The sequence below is a fragment of the Meleagris gallopavo genome, chromosome 1 (genome assembly GCF_905368555.1).
Source record: "Meleagris gallopavo chromosome 1, MGAL_WU_HG_1.1, whole genome shotgun sequence".
In the NCBI taxonomy this organism is placed as follows: Eukaryota; Metazoa; Chordata; class Aves; order Galliformes; family Phasianidae; genus Meleagris; species Meleagris gallopavo.
Window position 1 is genome coordinate 1,168,518 of NC_139404.1, and position 21,320 is coordinate 1,189,837.

The 21,320-nt window shown below is 45.1% G+C and overlaps 1 protein-coding gene across 1 annotated transcript in view; it reads right to left on the reverse strand.

Annotated features, from left to right (window-relative positions):
* The window catches only part of UBE2H (ubiquitin conjugating enzyme E2 H), a 44,254-nt gene that overhangs the window by 4,841 nt on the left and 18,093 nt on the right, over window positions 1–21,320 (reverse strand). The window contains exons 2-6 of the mRNA XM_003201793.5: window positions 16,033–16,109; window positions 15,121–15,195; window positions 7,526–7,565; window positions 7,179–7,231; window positions 4,466–4,594 (exon numbers count right to left, since the gene is read on the reverse strand). Coding sequence (XP_003201841.1) covers window positions 4,466–4,594; window positions 7,179–7,231; window positions 7,526–7,565; window positions 15,121–15,195; window positions 16,033–16,109 — 374 coding nt within the window. The remainder of the gene's footprint in view (window positions 1–4,465; window positions 4,595–7,178; window positions 7,232–7,525; window positions 7,566–15,120; window positions 15,196–16,032; window positions 16,110–21,320) is intronic.

Consider the following 21,320-nt stretch of genomic DNA (forward strand, 5'->3'; position numbering starts at 1 on the left):
CCAACCAAACCCATCCTATGGCTTTGTGACCTTTAAGGACCCTTCCAACCTAACCTATCCTATGGTCTTACGATCTTTAAGGACCCTTCCAACCAAACCCATCCTATGGCCTTGTGATCTTTAAGGACCCTTCCAACCTAACCTATCCTATGGCCTTATGATCTTTAAGGACCCTTCCAACCAAACCTATCCTATGGCCTTGTGACCTTTAAGGACCCTTCCAACCTAACCTATCCTATGGTCTTACGATCTTTAAGGACCCTTCAACCTAACCTATCCTATGGCCTTGTGACCTTTAAGGACCCTTCCAACCTAACCTATTCTATGGTCTTATGATCTTTAAGGACCCTTCCAACCTAACCCATCCTATGGCCTTGTGATCTTTAAGGACCCTTCCAAACAAACCCATTCAAACATTCTATGATCCTTAAGGTTCTTTTCAACCCAAGCCATTCTAGGATTCTGTGACCTCTATAGTTCCTTGCAACCCAAGCCATTCTGTGATTCTGTGATATTACACAGCCTGAGCTTAAAAAATTATTATCTGAGAGTTTCAATTGAGTTTTTCTCCTGGCAGGAAAATAGGGGACATTCCATGGGATCGTTTGTATACCGGGGCACATTGGAGCTATGGCCACACCAATGCAGCTGGGGTCCCTTCCCAATCCAAGGGACTCCCTCCCTGGAAGAGACTGTGCCTAAGCAGAGATGTCTCTGATCTCCAAGCTTATCTCCTGCAGCCAGTTTCACATCAGCTGTAGGATTAGCCAAGGAAAAGCTGCAGGGAGCCCAGAGCACTGCAGGTCAACAAAAGAAACCATGTCTCACAGCAGGCTTCAAACCACATCAGCTCCAGGCACCCAGATCCATGAACTGCACCCAGGAGCCAGCAGGAAGCCTTGCAGAAAGCAGAGAAACTGGTTTAACTGAGATTCCTGCAGGCAGGTAGAATCACCACTGCCAAGTGTGGCTCGTGCTGCTTTTCCACACAGAGAGATGGAGCAGAAAGGTAATAAATGGACTGGGACCAGGCAGATTGAGTCTGGGAACTGCTTCTGCAACATCCCCTCTGGGATTCAAGAAGAATCTGGAAACCTGTGTGCTGAGGACATCTCCAGCAGAGAAAATCTATTTGTTACATGCATGCATGCTGAAAAAGCAGCTTCACAGTATGGACTAATGCTGAAACAGCAGTATCCCAACAGCACATCCTCCACATCGCTCTGCATGTAGAAGAGGAGCCCTTCTCATGCTGTTCTTGGGAAATTTCAGCTGTGAAGTTGTTTTCTTTAAGCTACTAAAATGCAACAAACCCTCCTTCAAATAGCAACACTAGAAGTGAAGGGGAATAACATCATCCCCTTGCACTCAAAGATGAGTGCCTGCAAGGAAAAAGTGCATGGCACACACCAAACCCAGCCTTGCAGCTTTCCAAATTGTGTATTAATTCTTCCTAAGGAACAGAACTTGAGCACAAACACTTTATGGAGCAGCTGTGACCCTGGCAGAGCTGCTCTGCAAAGGGAAAGCTGTGCAGGAGAGCTGGCTGAAAGGTGCTTCCAAGCATCTCCATCCAATGATGCACATTTTCAGTCCAACTGTTAAATATATACTATTAACCTGCTTGCTCCAACGACAGGAGGAGCTATCCCAATCTGTTTTACAAAAAACTTGTAAGAGCTGATAAAATATGAAAGGCAGCTATGCAAACAAGGAGCACTTGAGGGCTCTCCACGCAATGTGGAGAGAGACAGATCACCAGAAAGCTCTTAGTGCACACAATGTGGATAGGAAAGCAGTCTTGTGCTCTGTCCTCGGGTCCTGAGCACTAAAATCCCCCGTCTGAAAAGGTGCTTGTATGTGTTACCATGGTGCCTGATGTCTCCTACCTGTAGTAGAGAGCACAGGCTGGGGCAGAGATCCTTGCCAAAAGAGATGGATGCTGCAAAGCAAATGATGTGGCAGACCTAGTTAAACCCAAAGATGAGAAGAACTAGCTGAAGGGGGGACACAAAATCAGACATCTACATGGGAAGGTGGGTGGGGAACAGGCAGCCAGCAGAAATAAGGAGATGGGATGATGCCAACAGGACACATTTTCCTGCTGGCTACTCCCTGTGGCTCTGTAGAAACTGATTTTCCCTAGAAAAAAGTTATTTACCCAGGTAAGATGCTATTCCTTGCACAAACCAGTAAAGGGAAGCCAAGTCCCTTTACTATTTGTATTAGTTCCTTCACTGTGACAAGGGTAACACCCTTACTGGGAACTTCAGGTGACCCCAAATCCAGTGGGTATGGGTATCCCCAGGCACAGCATTTGGCAAGCCATCCTACTTAGGACCACCAAGAAAAGAGATCTTAAAGGAGAACTTGGTTCTGTGTTATTCCATTCCTTGATGGACAAGAAGGACCTAATGCTAAGCACCACATTTTCTGTCTCTGTATCAGTAACATTAACAGATAGTTACAAATTCCATGATAAATTCTTACTTGTATGGGTCTCACAGCAGCCACAAACCTTGTGCAACGTTAACTCTAAGCCTGTCTCTTCATTGCTACATCAAGCAACTGCTCTATGTGCCTATAACTAAAAAATGAAGGAAAAAAGCAATAAATTATGTATTTGCAGATCCTGAGCTTCCCAGAGCAGAGAAGCTGTTACAATCCACTGCCTCAGTTTTAACATGTCCAAGGCTATTTTTAAAAACACTGCAATATCAGGAATGACAATATTTAGCTCTATCCTATACTTGTCACGCAAGCCTGGAACAAGACAGGACACTTGGGTACAGGGAACATGAGACACATTTTAAGCACTTAAACCTCCTCCCAGATCATCTTCATAGCATCTGACTGCCGAGCTGGAAACAAGGGAGCAGCCTCTCCCATTTAGCCTCCCTCAGGGATGCCCTGAGCTCTTCCCTGAAGCAACCTGCTGTTGGTTAGCATCAGTCTCTTTGCCTCTTCCAGGGTGCATTTGTCATTTTTTTCCCCCTGGTTCATTAAAACACAGAGGACACCCAAAGTGTCCCTTCATGCTGGCCTTGGAGATTTCATCTGACAAACCATTCTGCCTGGAAGCTTGTTTCCTAAGAAGCAGCAGCAATGGGCTCCAGGATACCAAAAAGGGCAGATCTGCAGAGTAGTTCTTACCATCCTGTCATGCAGCTGTCAGAGGAATCAAACAGTGTGCCAAATAACTCAGTATTTAAATCGAGCTTGGCTTGACCTCATTTGTAGTTCCACCCTTGGAGTCATGTGGCATCACAACACAACGAGTTGAGGTTTAACTGCTCTGCAGTGACGTGGCACAAGTGATGAAAGGACTCCAGCACCAAACCCCACCTCTTTCTGGGTTACCTGCACTCCCTGAACAGCAGGGATTTCACAACGCTGCCGCCCCATCTCACATGGGAGGATGGTTACAAGGAGCTGCTCACAAGGAACTGCTCATGGAGGCTCTCCTTGCTGAGCAGGACCTGCGAACCATCCCAGCAGGGCTCCCTGGATGAACAAGTCTGATGGTTATTCAGTAACCACAAACCACACAGGTGGTCACAGCCTCTATTAAAAAAAACCTGAGGATGCAATCTGGGCCAAATTGTGGATTAAATGCTGACTCTGTCCACTGGATCAAGTATGTAAGTGCGTGGCTTTTGCCATGGGCCCGTTGCCTCTGCTCCTGTCTGCCTGCAGCTGATCCCAGGGAGCTGCTGGCTAATTATTTCTGACTTGTCTCGTTTGTCCTTCCCACCCCTCCGTCAGCAGACACACCAGCACCCTCACAGGCTGTGCCAGGGTTCACCCACCCCCATCAGCCACTGTTAATGTCCAGCCTAGGCTCCCTTAGCTGAGCTACAAGCCTGTGACCACATCCTGCTCATGGTGATTACAGGATAAGTCACTCCTTTATTCTCTGAAGCTACCCCTGACACATCAGAGCTTACAGCCCCACTCAGTACTCGAAATCAAACTCTCCAATTCTTTACCTCTTGCCTTCAGAGAGACCTTCAAGACCATCTCTACCCCATTACATCTTTCCAGACATCACTAATTGGTCTGCAGCTCTCTTTAATGGCACTCTCTGAACAGCACAGAGCACTAAGCATCAGCTGGAGTAGGAGGTGACAAGGAATTTGCTTGGCATTTACTGAAAATTCCTGCTCTGTCACGGTACAGAACTGCCTTCTGCAATGGTATTACTGATTCCTGCCCTCAGCTAACTTTCCAAAGAACTGCTAACAAGCTATTTTCTGTCCAGTAATCATGAAATGGATATTTCCACTTAACCTGAGCACTTTTCCTTGCTCCTTCCTCAGTCACATATCTTTTCTTCCCAATTGTTCTCCGATCTCTAAAACAAATGAAGCTGCTGTAAGGGGAACGAATGGGGACTGACAAAAATCTGCAGCAAAGACAGTCCTCGTTCCCCTAGGCTGAATCACAATTATACTGATGCCCTTACCTTTAATTTTCTGTTTGTACTCTTCTGGTCGGTGGAGGTACATGGCTGCAGCGTCGCCATTTAGAGGATCTATAGGGTTAGGATAAGCCAGCAGCTGGGGCAGGAACGATTCAAATATATTGGTGAGATCTGCAAGGGAAAGACAAAGCTGCTCACATCCACTGACCCAGAGTTGGTCTGAATCTCTGCAAGCACCAGCACTGAGACAGCAGCACAAAGTTTTGAGGGTAAACGCACTGAAAATCTGAAGTTAAAGGGGACTGCATGGGGGAAAGCAAACAGCACCATGCTTCCCCACCTCACTGAGTTCTTCTCCTACTTCTGCCTTCTTCTAAAATCATTGTTTCATGTTCCATGACCACAGCACCATACCTTGAACCCAAAACACTGTCAGTGCTTCAGATGATGGTGCTCATAGGAAGAGGTGGATGGTTGGATTGATCTTGGAGGTCTTTTCCAACCTTGGTGATTCTATGGATTCTATAACACACGGCCATTTGACAACTAAACTTGTGTGTGCTCAGCAAGCAGAGCCCTGGAGGGATTCTTCCACTGCAGGGATTTTTTTCAATTGCCATTATTTTAAAAGAAACCTCAGGGATGTCCCTCCTTGTTTCCAAACAGCCAAAAGCAGCACCGGTTTAACAAGGACTGGTTGAATGCATGCAGGAAGCCTAACAATAGCACTAAGAACCTGATACTTCATTAGGGAACAACAGGGAATCTGACCACGAGGCCCCATGACTTTGTTGACAGCTATTCTGGATCTCTTCCACCTTAGTTCCTCCTTGAATTATCTGGAGGAACTCCTCTGCCAGCATAGGAGTGCTCTGGTTTCACTGCAAACAACACAGCTATGCTGAGAGGCACTGGGGAGTAGAATTCCCCCCCTTGGATGGTACATTCAGGAATGTAAGGAGGCAAGGAGGCAAACCCTGGGACTGAAGAGATGGATGAACTCTGGGAGTGTCCTGACTGAAGGAGCAGAGTGAATGCAGTCATCCCAGCATCCTCTCTGCAGCTTCAAGGCATCCTACAGCAAAGCAAGAGAAGTCTGCAAGAAGAGAACTGTCAAAAGATGCACTTTCCAATGCCAAGCTTCACCACCTGCTGTGGAAGGTGTTTTGTACAAAATACAAACCTGACACTTTCAAGTTGCCTTACTCTGGTATCACAAAGAGAAATGCAGATTTTTTTTTTATATATTAATAATCAGAAGCAATGCCAAGTTATTTTTTCTGCCTTTACGAGCAACAGCAACGATAAAAACACAGCAGCACTTATTAGGAAGCCTCTTACAGAAAGCTTTCCTGTGAAATTGTTTGGAAATAGCACAGAAACCCCACTGTGACTGCATGAGCATGCTGCAGAAGAGGGCTGCTCTCTACATGTGCTGTCCAAAGCAGAACTCAGGCTGTCAGAACACAAAACCTGAGTTAAACCAGTGTGATTTCCTTCTGTCCAGCCATCCCCATGATCTGCAGGTAGCATTAAGGCAGGAGAACAGCAGCACACACTGCACTAAGGTGGGTTCTGCTGCTAAATGAACCATATAGGTTGTTCCCCAGCAGAGGGCTTGGTTTGCTCACATCTTTCCTTCCTCCATCTCCCATCAAGCTGCTCCTGGATGCAGCAGCATCTCCTCCTTCATTAACACCACCACTGGGTCACGGAGCTGATCTCTTATAACAGAAGTATGCAAACTGTATGCCATGCAACTACAACGCAAGGACTTCAGGTGTTCTGTTTAGGAGGAAAGTTCAACAAGTTACTACAGCAATTTTGCATCCAGGATTGACCAGGCTTAGTATTTCCTTACAAACTATGCTTGTGAGGTAAGTGAAAAGGCTCTTCTCTCTAGCAACTGCTTACAAGCTCCAACTTACATAGGTAAAGTCGGGCTTCCAGAGGAGAAAAGATTTGAAGTACACATTTCCCTGAGTACAGTTCCACAAAACAGAGTAATTGGAACATCTGAAGAAGTCCACAGTCCGAAAGAGAAGTCAGGCACTGGAACAGGCTGCCCAGGGAGGTGGGAGAGTCACTGTCAGTGGACATGGTGGGGATGGGTTGGGTTGGACTCGGGGATTTTAGTGGTCTTTTCCAACCTTAGTGATTCTATGATTGGCCATGGTGGTGACGGGTTGATGTCTGGACTAGAATCTTTGAAGTCTTTTTCAATCATGACAATTCTGTGACAGGTTCTTTTCAGCAATTTTAGCTTGCCCTAGATCCTGTTTAAGTGGATTTTCAGCTAAACTTTCTACAGCTCTAAAAACGAGGATTACAGCCAAACACAACCCACATGGTATCACTGGCAGCAGAAGGGGGATCACAGACTTGTGCCCAAAGCACACCAGTCCAAGTGATATACAAAACATGGCTGGAACTGGGTTTCACTTCAGATACAGCCACTCCCCTCTTTCAATGCTGAGTCATTCCTGGATAATATTGTGCAGCTGCCAGACACCACCAAGCAATAGACTGAGCGAGCCTTTGTGCAGTTTATGAAATTTTATGAAATATTTTTGCCTCTCTGGCACAAAAACAGGTTACAGAAGTGTTTTCACTTTACATGTGATCTTGGCTCAGTGAGGAGTCTAAAATTTAACTAAAAAGAGCTGGCCCAAAAGCATCTGTATCCAGCAAGCTGTGTTAAGACACCACAGAAGGGCACTCATGTGATCAGCTCCAGGGAAATGCCAAAACTCACCGTAGAGAGCCGTCCAAGTTTGATTGATTACATCTAGACATACAGTTCCTGACCTGAAACATATGGAAAAGATGGAATCAAACACAAGCATGCTCAGAAACACACTGCAGATTTAACATAATCTATTCCCCTTCCCTTGCCCTGCCTTCACCCCACTCTTTCAGATAAGGAATGATTTACTCTTACCCTGTGGCTAATGGTAAGGAAGTTAACTTAAGATGCACTGTGGGCTGTTAGATTAGATGAAAGCATGGCTGAACTCACTCTCAAACTACTGCCAAGCTACGGACACAGTTACAATTAGACAAAATTCTGAGCAAAACCACATGCATGAGGGATTTACTTACGCTTCATCGATGTTAGGATGGAAAATTTTATTCATGAATCCTGCAAGAGACACAGTGGTAAATAGCAGAAAACAGCCAAAGCTTCTTTTCTTTTAAAAACCAAGAGGAGTCTGGAATTTACTGAACAAAGACTCAGCCTAGCAGTTTCACAGAGAACCCCTACTTTGCTATATATAACTGTGTAACCCTCCACAATAAACAGGCAGCATCCTGACCCCAGGGTCCTCAGCCATTCCCCTGAGCTTCACCCAAACCCCAAATTACAGCAGAGCCACAGCACAAATCTTAAGCTCAACATTTTCTTTAAGATTACTATTTGATGGTGCTTTCTTTGTTCTGACTCACAAATTAAGTAGTCAAAAATAATTCCTGTGGCTTCCAGAAATATGAAATCATGGCAGAAGGTGCTTCGTACTTTAAGACACCCCTGGTTGCTGCTTTCAGATATGAAACTACACCTTTCAGTCCTGTAGTTCAACCTTGAACTAAAGACAGGACCCCAAAACGCACCTCCTTTTCCAAAAAATAGAGCTTATAAAACAAGGAGATTATAGGGATTATAACATGCATCACTTGGCAATAGAGCCTACGTACAAGTAGAGCCCATCTATAAAAACAAACCCATCTACCCCAAAAGCAAAGTTAAGAATTTCAGCCAATGACTGGGCTGGATGCAGAACTTTGCTCTTCCCTTTTGATAGGAAGAAGCCAAAAAACCCCAGTGAGGAACACATCCCCATGTAGAAGGGACAAGGAGCCAGGACACAGAATTGGGTCCTCCAGTTGGTTCATTGGAAAACAGACAGTGTGTCCCTACATACCTCTGCTTTGCAGAATCTTTTTGGGATACTGACTCAATCCAACCCCAAAGCTCCTCAAAACACATCAAAGTTCTCTCTCCAGAGCAGCAATACCTTCTCCCAGGCTCTGTCTAGCCCTGATGCAACACTGATGTTGCGACTGCAGTGAGTGACAGCATGGCTCCCATCTGGGTAAGAGCTGACATATGGATTTAACTGCCTTTCCTTCCATGTATTATGACACAAATGTAATTCCATGTTTACTCCTACTACTTGGATTTCGCATAAATACAAGGCTGCCTGAAAGCAGAACCATCTCTACAAGAAGAACTGCATACACAGCCCCACGTTAACAAGTGGCTTTTGGGACCATTCCGTGATTTAGCTTGAAAAACTGAAGCAGAATTCAAAAGGGAAATTGCAGTTCCATCAAATATTTACACCCAGGTGGCTCCTGCAGGTTTAAACTGGGTCGTGGATCCACTGTGCCATACAGAGGAGAGATGTAACCAGCAATGATCCCAGTGCTAAATCCTGTCTGTTTTAAGGAGAAAAATAATAGCTTTGGAAAAAGCAAGAGAGAATGCAGCAAAAGGCACAAAGCAGGAAGAATAGGATGATAACGTGCAGACCTGCTGAAATAAGTGCTGTCTGGTCTGGTTTCTGGAATGGGGACCAGACAGATAGGGGCAGGCATCCCTCTGCCTTTCTTCTTTGGGGATTTTCTGATCTCAGCTGTTTCCTTGCATCTTCCTCCACAGTCAGCTGCAGTTGGCTGTGCTGCACAAAAACCTGCATGGGTTTGGTTGACTGCACCCATGCTGCAGTATTTAAGCCAGACTCGATATTCAGAGATGAGAGCAAGCAGCTCCTGCACTAGAGATTCATAAATCTCTGCCACCTTTGCATTTATCCAGGCAAAGAACAATCCCTTCCTTCACACTGTCCTTGGTCTCAAGCTGCTCACATTAAATAGTTGCTTATCAAGAAAGAGCACAAACATCCTCTCCCTGCTCTCCTCATTTCCTTGGCTGCTGCAACATCTCGCAGCTCTTCAAGGTCCCATCCAGCCCTAAAACCCAATGTTTGGGTGGAATTCCAGCAGCAGAGTGACTGCAGCCTACATTTTCTATATGGACACACGGAGCCGGGATTGCATCTGAAAGTAAAGCAAGACTGGATGAAATCTGTACTGATAAAAAGCCTTTGGATGATGACAGGAGGAAAAAAAAGATTAAAAAAAAAACATTTACAAAGGAATCATACAATAGAAAGAGACATATCTGTTCCACTACTGGGAGATGCTGGGACTAATATGCAGATGCTGACCTTCAGGAACAGCAGTATTTCAGCAATAGCCCTGGAGTAATCAGCCCTTGGGGCTGACAAAGTCATTGAAGAGAAGGGTATTTGTACATACAAAGTCAGCTAGCTGGCAGGCTGTCCACCTTCCCTTGGTGCTGCCAAAGCATAACTTCCATACAGCCCTACAGCTGGATCTATTCCAGTAGAAACTGAAGTTCTTCCACTGAACTCCTGCACTGACCTTGGATGACCACTGCTCACCCATGTGTTGGCTCTCCTTGCTCGTACAGCAGGGCAAGTTGGGCATTTTCCTGCTTGAACTGACTGCATGTTTATATCTGTGTAAAATTTCTTCTCTGAGGATGTTCAGGCATTAGAACAGACTGTCCAGGGAAGAGTCAGCATCCCTAGAGGGGTTCATGAAATGAGGAGTTGTGGCACTCGGGGACACAGAAGTGATGGGGTTGATGGTTAGACTTGACAACCATAGAGGTCTTCTCCAACTCATCACCAGAAGAGCTTGTGCAGAGAACAGAGAGCTCAGGAGCTGGGCTTTTCCTCTGCTTTTGGTTGAGGAACTGTGGTAGGAGATGGAGGAAGGGGTCACGAGAGTACTAGTGCCCCAGTGAAGGGGTCACGAGAGTACTAGTGCCCCAGTGCTCCCTGCATTCCACTTGAAGACTGGGATTGATGGTTTAGGAATCCCAGACCTGCCCACCATGGTCCAGCACTCTCAGATCGGTGATTTCTCACCAGCAAATGAAAGAATATATATATTTTTTAAATGAAATTTGGAGGCTAGGAGCTCATGCAGAGCACTGAGTCAAATATAATCTGCACCAACTGCGGAGGCATTCATCAAGTGGTGGCAGGAGGGGCTGCAGAACATCAGCTCGCTAACAGAAGGACAGTTTATATTACAGCACTCAACTTTTAGGAGCTTTTCAAAACAATACTATAAATAATTCGGCAGCAGCTTCACGATGGGACTATCAGGACAGAAAAATATGGCCAGAGGTGTTGGAAATGGTGTCAGAGCTGTAAACTCTGGACCCTCTGCTCAATGCAAATCATTTTTTGGAAGGAGAAAAGCAGAAGCACCAGTTCCTAAGCTAAACTAGCACAAAGCAATTGCCCCAAATCAATTCATCTCATCGCTTAGGTGCACAGTCACCTGATGCCCAGACTGGCACAGAAGGTGGTGAATCTGTGCCAAGCCTGGCTTGAAAACACCTACCCCCATTTTGTCAGCCTGTTCCCATTCTCTGACTGTAGCAGGAAACCTGCAGAGGGTGCACAGCGTGCATCAGAGCGGAGTGGAGACGGGGATACAAATTCCTTTCAGGTGTCTCAGCTTTCCCTGTGCACAAAGATAAGTACATTTGGGAGAACAAATGTTTTCCCATCGCTTGCAGGTCAGAATTGGGATCAACATGCACTGCTCAGAGCTGTCACGGGTAAGAAGTGACTCATGAGATTCCGAGCAGCATAATGCAAGGCAATCCAGAGAGGAGCTGGAAGGAAAAAAAAAAATAGCAGCTGCAGTGAAAAAGAAGAATTAAGCACTGGCCAGGAGAGATGTGACAGACCCTGGCTGGAGCTGAGTGCTGCCTCGTTCCTGTAGGGGTGTCACCATCTCTTGGTGGAGATGTACACATATAAAAAGGAATGGAAGTGTGTGTGCGTGCATTTTGTTTTAAAAAGTGCTTGGGAGAAAAGCAAAACACAAAGGAAAGATACCTGCACAGAGCAGAGATGGAAGAAAAATGAGAGCTGTGCATAAATACAAAGAAGTTCTTGGAGAAACTGAGGTCTCCGAGCATGCTGTGCACAAACTTTGATATTGGATTACCAAGAAATCAGATCCTTCTGCTTAATTTTTCTGCAGGTTTTGGCAACAAAGTAAACACCTGGGAAAGAACTCAGGCTCCCACGTGCCCACTATCACTGCTCTGAGCATCTAACAGGGCAGGACATAACACCCTGCACTTCTTCCTTATGTGTTTGTGGTATCAAAGAGTTCTTGGCAGGGATACAGGCAGATTAAAAACATGCAAAATGGACACAAAGTGCTCTTGTGAAGTACTGGAAGTACTGCTCTGAGCTCCCATGTCACAATTCCCCTTTGGAAAAGCAGAAGCAGAGTGAGCACAGAGTTCCCCTGAAGATAACAAATCCCAAAGGGAAGAAGAAAGCAGTGAAGCAGCGCCAGCTGAAACGAGAAACAACTCAAAATATATTGTCTAGCAGAACACAAAAATGGAAGCAAGCATTGAGCAAGGGAGCACTCTGTGCCCTCAGAAGCACGCAGGGATATTTACATCAATTGACAAAAGCATTATGAGCAGTGTTCAGCACTTCCAAAAAAACCAACTGGGTATTTTCCAGGGGGTTGGCTTTGCTTTAATAAACACATTGCTCAAGTTCAGGAGGTCTGTTGGAATTCTGAAGGTGTGGATTTGGTGACTGTAAGCAGAGCTGATCTCAACAGGAGCACTCAAGCCCAGAGTCAGAATGAGAGCACTGTTCTATGTAGGTGTGCACTCTTATTCTCCTTGCTAGGAAAAGATTCCAGCACCCAGGTAATATGGAATGGCACAGCAAAGCCTGAGCAAGGAACAGGTGCTACCAGAAATACCAGAAAGCTGCTGCACCCTGGAAACCCTCATAGGAACTGCTCTTTTCACATAGGTCCCAAGGTGGTTTAGCTCTATAAATGCATTATATGCACTGTCAGGAGAGCACTGTCTCTGAGGTGGCATCATTTAATTGGCAACAGTGATAATTAGCAACCTGAGAAGGACAGGAAAGAAATGCTATGAGAGGTGGGAGCTGTGGATGGGATGAGGGAGCAAAGATTTAACAGGTGGACAAAGGCTCCTTCAAGAGACTACAGCATCCTCAAAGGCAAAGAGGACTACTGCTCTTTGAGGCTTTAAGAAAAGCTCTATGCCATCACAAGCCCTAAATCCACTTTAAGAACCTCTTCTTGTTCAGCTGTGTTGAGCACACTTTGGAAGAAAACACAAAGTTGAGCTGGGCTAAGGTTTCACCTACATCATACCCAGAGCCATGCTGGAATAAAAGCAATTGGAAGAGATTAGAGAGCAACAATTAGCAGTCATTTTTCACAAGTGGCTTTCCAGAATGCATGGATATGCTTCCAGCCATTGTGTTATTTGCTGCAAAAAGCCAATGCTATGTTCAAGATTGCATTTAGAATTTCTGAGGCTGAAAGAAAATGTTAGCCTACAGCTCTACAGAACAAGGAAAGCTGCAAAAACAGTATTCCTACTTTAAGGTTCAGCTAATAGAGTAACATATTAAAGGAACTGAAGCTGATTTCTTTCTTTATACATCCCAGTGACTTACACAGACTGTTTGAACTTTGTGTCATCGCTGCAGTGGGATCTCTGCAGTGCTGAGAACAGAAAAGCTGCAGACAAGCTATGCGTGTGCTTTAGGTGACCTTTCTGTCCACTCTGGGGCTTTACCACCTCTGAAATCCTTCAGATTCCTCCCCACTAACTCCTACCCTGTGTTATCCAGAGCTCAAAGTGCTCGAGGACATCTGGGCTGGGATTCTCATTCTCCCTGGAACTGCTCTCAGCTGATGGGGAGAGAAGAGGTCCTTGTGTCTTACTCCTGAGCTTGTTTCCAATGATTCAGCAGGCTGGAGGCTTGTTTGGAGTTATTGGAGTTATCAGCACAGCCCCACTGCATGTCTGCCTGCAGGAACAGTGCTGCAGAGATCAGAGTGGCCCAAAGGAAGGGGCTGAGACATTGCTTGGCTCTGGCTGCCCCGATAAGCTGGACTGGAGCAGCTGAAACAGGAATCAGACAATGAAAAACAAACCTTTTCCTGCAGCTGGTGGGGAGCTTTCCTGGGTCCCAGCACTCCCATTCCCCCAGTTTCTCTGCTCTGTAGCTGAGCTCTATGCCAGCCCTCGATCTAGCATCGACTGTTTATTCAATCTGAAACCTAAGCTACACATTGCTCTACTCAGGAGGGAGCCAGCAATGTTCTCCTGGGTGCCAGCAATGCAGCCCTGCAGCAGCATTCAGCCTTTTGGGCAGCTCAGCAAGAGGAGCAGTGCTTTCAGCTGTACAAACAGGGATTTGGAAGGCAATGCTGGAGGGATCTGCTGAGCCCAGAATGAGGTAGGAAACGGATGGAAAGATCTTGTGCTAAAAAAGGAAGATGTTAGAAGGGACAAAGCAACTCAAAAGCAGGGATACAATGAAGTTGGGCCAGGTTGCCTTTAACTCCTCTGTACCTCAACACTCTAAAGCTAAATCACCAAAAGGTCAACCCTACCTCCTTCAGAACAATAACTGATGCCTAAATCAAAAGCGATACAAATGCACGAGAGCCTCGTTTAGCTGTGTTGGCTTCCCAGGGAACTGGGAAGAGAGTTTGTTTTTGTGTTATGTCAACAAGCTTGATTCAAAATACACACAGGAAGAAAGAAAAATGATCCTCAGTACACTTGTAGCAAAGCATTTAACAACAAAGAAACTGGAGTTTAAGGTTCTGTCTGCTGCCTGCTCACGTTTAGGACTGTCAGTGTGGCAGTGCCCTGATCTGCATCTATTTGTGAGAAGGAGAAATGGAGAGGGGACAGTGAGTGGCACTGAGTAACACAGTGTGCACCTCAAACTGTCTCCAGTTTAGGAGGTTTTTAGGAGATTTCAGAGCTGACTCAGGAAGAAGCAGAAAATGGTGAGTGTAGCTACAGCAGCACCATTCATTGCTCAGCTGTGTGCATGCTGCTGTGCTTCAGTCCAGCTTACAACAGAAAAAAGAAAGGTAAAGGGTTGGGTGAAAAACAGCACTGCTCTTTCCCAAAAGGCACAGTTCACTGTGGGAAGCAGACATTACTTCTCACACTCGGGATTTTAAATAGATGGTAGTCTTAAGTTGATGTCTATTTTAAGAAAGCAGCCAATACTCATCAGCTCCAAGTCAGGATGTTGATATTGGATGGGACCCATCTGGTCCACCCCATACAGTCATGTTCCCACATCACTTCTCTCAATTCTTCAGTCCCCTCTGATGCCTTCAGCCACAAGCACACCCTTCCAGGAAAGAAATGCCACAGCATTGAGTTACCAGCACTTACTCCGCAAGCCAGAATATTAAAACTGACCATTTGTGCATTTGCTCCAGTTTTTCAAGCAATAGTGGCTATTTACAGCCTAAATGATTGGAAAAGTTTGGTATGAGAAGACATCTGAGTTAGATCACCGTTACTCAAGGGCAAAGATAGATGGATACAGTCTAAAGAACATTTCCTTATCAAACTTCCTATTTGCTCTCCAAAGTGAAACAGGTCCAACCAGTCTGGCCAGCTGCAATTCCTCTGCTGATAAGTCCCTGCTTCTATATTCTTCCACACAGGCATCACCCCTCCAAGAGGGCAACAGCTTCAGCCCCTGCCTTCGTTCCCATGCACTTCAAGGCTCTGACAGAAAGTGATTATCGGTTACCTATAGATGGGGATTTGAAGGGGTATTTATCAGGAAGGTCGACTCTAACTTTCCATACTCCACCTTCATATGGTGCTGCAAGGAAAGAAACACAGGTATTAGACATGCTTCATAACTCAGGAGAGAATAAATAGAACAACAGCAATAAACAAAACACACCTTTGGAGGAACACTCGAGTCCCACCAGAGGGTAAGATTTCACACTGAACTTCCTAAGGTAAAAAGCCTTCGGCCTGTACTTTCTCAGAAGAAATACTTGATTTTAACTTATACTGCGAAAGATCTCTGCACAAAGGCCCAAGAGCCTTATTCAAAGCACAGAGTTTGAATAAGCTACTTAACTTTAGAGATGTTGCTAAATTAAGGCATGCTGGAGACCTGACTTGTAATCTAATCAATGGAAAAACCACCGTCGTTACCAACTCCACAAACATTCAGGTGATGGTGATGCAAAATTTAAGTCACGTCTGGAAGAGTTAATGATTAATGAGAGTAGTGCTAGAAGTCACAGCAGGGGGCTTGGTGGTCGATGTCCAAAGCTGTTCAGCACCAAGAAGTAGTTGATCTACACTGCATTTTCCCCACCCTTGAGAGAACCGCCTTCAAGAGCCACCACTCTTGACATCTCACCCCCATTTGGATTTGTTCAACTATTCCTCTGCCCCAGACATCGTGGCACTGAGAAATATGGGTATGGCTGTGATGAGCTGTTGACTGGGACTTGGTGATCACAGTGGTCTTCTCCAACCTGAATGATTCTATTTAGGGATATGGTTTAGTGAGCATGGTGGGGATGGGTTGACAGTTGGGACTTAGTGATCACAGAGGTCTTTTCCAACCTGAATGATTCTATATCCCCCCCACTATGAACAGATAGCTTGTTTTCATAGAAGAGATGTGTCATGTACTTACTTCCTTGTGGTCCATAAAACTTCACGACAAATTCATTGAGTCCTCCTAAGATCGTGACCTCGTGTTTGCTCTCAATCCTGATGTATCAAGTAAAGGAAAACATTGAAGCAGAGAAACAAAACCATCAACGCAGAGAGGAGTAACCTGCTGAAAACCTGTGAAACCAAACAGCTTAAGCCCAAACATCCCAAGTACCTGACAACATGCAATTTGAGCATCCTGACACGCACCGCTCACGCTGGATGTTTACCCTCCTGCATGGATTAGAGAAGTGGAGTTCTCCTCGATTCCTACTCTGACAAATGTGAGTGCTGATGAATTCCATTCTACTTGGCTGCCTTCGGTGCTGTCAGATGGCCTCCCACAGCTACGATGCAAATGACAGCAATCTCATGTTAATTTGACTGGCAAGACCAAAAAACCCGGCGTCTTTGGAGAGATGGCAGAAGGGTGAGATTCTAAGGCACCTGCAGAGAGCTAAAAGAACAACAGTATTTTCCAACACCTAAAGGAAAGAATCAAAGCACCAGTGCTTTGGGAAGAAGGGGAATACAAACTAAAAAGTGAGAGATTTCCATTCCACATAAGGCTCAGGTAAGACAATTAGCAGTGATATTTTGGCACCCAAGCTTGCTGAAGAATTCTGTTACCCATCAGGGTTAATGGATTGTGAATAATATCCTACAGTGATTACCTTTCATCAATAACCTCAACATGAATTATGAGGGAAGCACTGGAAAAGATGGGGCAAGAAGAAATCAAAGGTTTACTGAACTTCAGATTGCCTCAGCACCCCTGAGGCAACCCAGCTTTGAGATAAGGGGATGGCCATGAACACACACCTTGCACACTCCTGGCACACCAGGAACTGCTTGGAACCCAACAGAAGGAGCCAATAATTTCCATCACTAGCCACAGTCCCACATTATGATTTCTGGGAAGAGGCTCCTGGATCCTCAAGTGGCCCAGGAGCATGCACACATACTCATATATACAAGAGATTGAAGCTTTATCTGCAGTATCCATCAGGATTTACAGCAGTTTCTGACTCACGACGACTCACATTGGAGAAGAGTTTTTTCCCCACAGTTCTGACTCCAAAAGACTTTGGCTGCAACCACCTTTTTCTCATTCTCATGGGGAGGAGAGAAAAGTTTACAGCAATTTGGGATCAGGAGATTTCTGCTAGCTGCTCTGCCCTGCAGCTTAGCAAGGAACTTCCTGCACCTGGCTGACACGTAGAGCAGCTCACAAAGGGCAGATCGATACCTTTCTGCCCCAAGTTCCAGTGCTTTCTCTGCTAAAAACCAGATTTCTTTGCACATCCCTAAAGGATATCCTTCCACATCACCCTGCAGAAAGCACTGAGTTTTAAACACAGTCTGAATTCCTTTGAAAACACAAGCACTTGTCTAACAGATAATTATTCCATGTTCAGAAAGGGGCTCTTCCACAAACCCTTTGTGTGTGATGATGCCCAAGAGTGAAACGTTTACTACTGAAGTATGTTAACACTTACAGCAGCTTTGCAGATCAAGTTAAATACAAATGGTTTTACTTAGGACTAAATCAAGTACCACTAATAAAAAACAGCCCTCCAAGCCTGATCTTCAGAACAAACTCTTGAGCAGCTGCAGCATGCATGCTTTTCAGCTGTACAAGTTAATGCTGATCATAAATAAAAGAGTCTTCTGCACTGAGACTCATGTCCAAGTTAGAAAGCCTGTTACTAAGTGATGCAGTGCCATATCTGATTGTTCTCCCTGTTGTGACAAGGCCCTAAAATCCCAATTAATAAGAAGAAAACATGGAGATATGGCACTTGGGTACCTGGTTTAGTGGGTATGGTGGGGATGGGTCTTGATGCTTGGACTAGATGATTTCAGAGGTCTGTTCCAACCTTACAACAGCTCTAATGCATTTTTCCCAGGATGGTTATTCTTTCATCAGGACAGATGCAAGAAGTAGATGGGATGCAAACCTGTGCAAAGTCATCCTAGGATTTCAAAGACTATCAGCATTTATGGGGAAAACCACATAATCCTCACCTTATCTAATTCTACTCTGTTCAAACGAACTCCTCTGTGCCCAACATTGCTTGTTGCTGCACTCATTATGTAGATAAGCAGAAAAAGAACAATCAGTTAATGGAAAAAGGCTTCAATATTCTTGATTCCAGTGGCAATTCCTGCTGGTGTGAACAGTCTGCCTTGTTTCTAGGACAGGACACGCAACATATGTACACTGGAGCAAAATTAGAGCTACATAGCCAGCCTGCAACTCATCCTACATGCTCAAACATTGAATAAAAATACAGAAATCTCTTTCAAAATTCTCAGCTTGCTCCTACAAATCCAGGCAACTAATGGCCACCTTATCATCTACGTATACTGCTTTGACTTTGTGACAAATACAGTGCAAAAGTTGGGAGAGAAGAACACAATCTGGACACAAGTTCCTGTTTCTGGTGGATAAAGATTTCAACAGCATTACCTTAAGACCACAGCAACCAGGAGGGAGTCCTGAGGACCTAAAGACAAATTATCTCAGCCCCACGTCTGCTAGGGGAGTTTTCAGTACGTGTTGAAAATATTTTATGTCATGACATGGAAAGCAAAGCCTATTTTCAAATATCAGTTCAGAAGAGGTTGCTAGGAGAGAGACAAAAGGGAATTTTTTCTGCAGCTGATTACAGGCTCTCCATATAATGCCTGAAACGTGCCAGAAGCGCAAAGGCCAACTGTGCTACCTATTAGCATTACAGTAACATCCAGAGCCCCCTATCAAGATCAAGGCTCTATTGTTCAGGGGTTGAGCTAGTAGAAAATCGTTGCTTTGGTCAGAATCAGAAGAGATTTAAAGCATTTTGTCCCAAAGCAGAATAGGCCAAAAAAAAAAAAAAAAAATCCAACAAAAACAAAACAACCCAACCACACAAATCTGGAGGGTTGGAGACTGACTGAGCATGCCAGAAATGGACCCACTGCTGTGGGTTTGCCTCTCACAGGGTCAGGTTCCCATTCCCTCATCCTCCCACGTGGCCTCGCGCAGGGCCACCCACTGCCACTGATCTGAAGCAATCCTGCAGGAATGAAAAGCTCTGTCAGGATACGGCCTTACCTCCAGATCTCCCAAAAATCCCAGATGCACATCGTGGCCAACAGATGGCCAGCCTGTTTGCAGGGCTGAGTGGTTTATTTCCTGGCAAATATTGAGCCTAAATCAAAATAAAAAGCATCCCACTCTTAAGTTGCCTTGAAATTCACCTCAGTTTGAAGCCTGGACAAACCAGTTTTCCAGCTACAAGTATTACACTGAAAATACTTTCGAGCAATCTGAGCATCCTGATTGAGCTGTAGATGTCTCTGTTCGTTGCTGGGGAGTTGGTCTAGATGGCCTTTAAAGGTCTCTTTAAACTCAAACAATCTGAAAACCCCAGGCTGAACTCCAGGCTAACCACAATGAGATCATTAAAATCCATTAGTTTTCCTCTCAAGTTAGTGATCCTCAGTGCCACAGCTTTCAGTGCTTCTTGGCACACAGCATATCCATTTCTGATGCAAGCACACTGCAAAGCCAGGCTGGATGGGGTCCTGGGCTGGTATTAAATGTGGAGATTGGTGGCCCTGCACGTGGTGGGGGAGTTGGAGCTTCATGATCCTTGGGGTCCCTTTCAACCCAAGCCATTCTGTGGTTCTATGATACAGGTTCTGAATCGTGGTGGAGATATCCACAGCGCTGTCAGGGAAACACTGGGGCAATTTGCAGTTTGTCCTCATGCACCTAAGGCAAATCCAGATTTTCCTTTGCTTGTATAGGGTTTGTCTGAGGATCCCTCTGCTCTGGAAGGCAAAATTCACCTAAATCCTACAGCAGAGAAAAGGGGAAGTGCACCACAGAGGCCCCACTTGCAGCAAGACGGCGACTGTTACTGCAACTGAAAGTACTCTATAAGCTAGCGAAAAACAAATGAATAATTAAAGAGGAACCTATGCTGGGTTGCTGTTATACTTTGGATATGCACACTGCTGATACATACACTACAAGTGGAACTGGGGATTTTGGGAGCAGAAGCTGCCACTTCCCCTGGCTGGTTTGCATTCTTCGGAGCTCCTGATGAATTCTGTCTGGCTGTTCTGCACTAAACTTCACGCCAAGAAAGTGGAGTAATGAGCATAAAGTAGAAAAGACAAGCCAGCTTTGTTTCCCAGAAGACAATTTGCAGGAGTAGTCCACTATCAACTGATTCAGAGTCAACTTTTTTCCTATAAAGAGGATACTCTGGGTTTCAAAGTGGTCTTCTCCCAGCAGAAGTGAAGGGAACGACCAAGAGGCAATGCAAACGTGCATCCCACGTCTTGCTGGGTGGAGCAACACCATCCTTACCCCCCAGGAGATGAAAGAACTCACTCTCCCCCACATACCGTTCCCTTGAAGAGTTTCAGTTTGTTAAGAAAAAGATAGGAGACAGATATGTATTCTTGCTGTAGAGAAAAAAAAAGACTGGACTCAATTCATCCTTCACAACCAGATTAGATGAGAACACAATTGATGTCGTTTTGACAGCAGGTAACAGCACTGTAGCTCAACTCCAGCCATGCACTGCTGATTAGCGTGCTGTTCATTTGCATTTGGAGATGAGGAAGAACATGACACATACAAGCATCAGGCCCTCATTTTACCAGGTGTCGTGAAGAAAGATGAGAAGATGTAAAGAACCAAAGCAACACCTTCTGATTTGCATCACAGCAGAGATTTTCTGAGTTGTGTGGTCTGGTCAATCCCAGGAGAACTATGATGGAAAGAAATTACTTGAAACTGTCCTGTGTGAGCACTGCTAAAGAAAGGTTGCTGTAGTCAAGAAGAAGCTGATAGACAAGATTACTGAATGTGAAAGAATCAGACCTGGTGGAAGGGATTAAGAATAAAATGGAGCTGTTGGAGTAGGTCTGGAGGAGAGCCATGAAGATGCTCAGAGAGCACCTCTGCTATGAAGGCAGGCTGAGGGATATGAGGGTTTTCAGCCTGGACAAGATTCTGTGATCTTTAAGGTCCCTTCCAACCCAATTGTTTTATGATCTCTATGGTCCCTTCCAACCCAAACCATTCCAATGTTCTATTGTCCTTAAGGTCCCTTCCAACTCAACCCGTGACAGGAACACAACTGCAACATTCCCTCCCCAAACACCAGGAAATGAAATTTATTCAAATCTAAATAAGAGAGGACACTGAACGAAGAGAATTTAAGTGATTTAAGTGCAGTTAGTTTATAATAAGTACCTGTGATA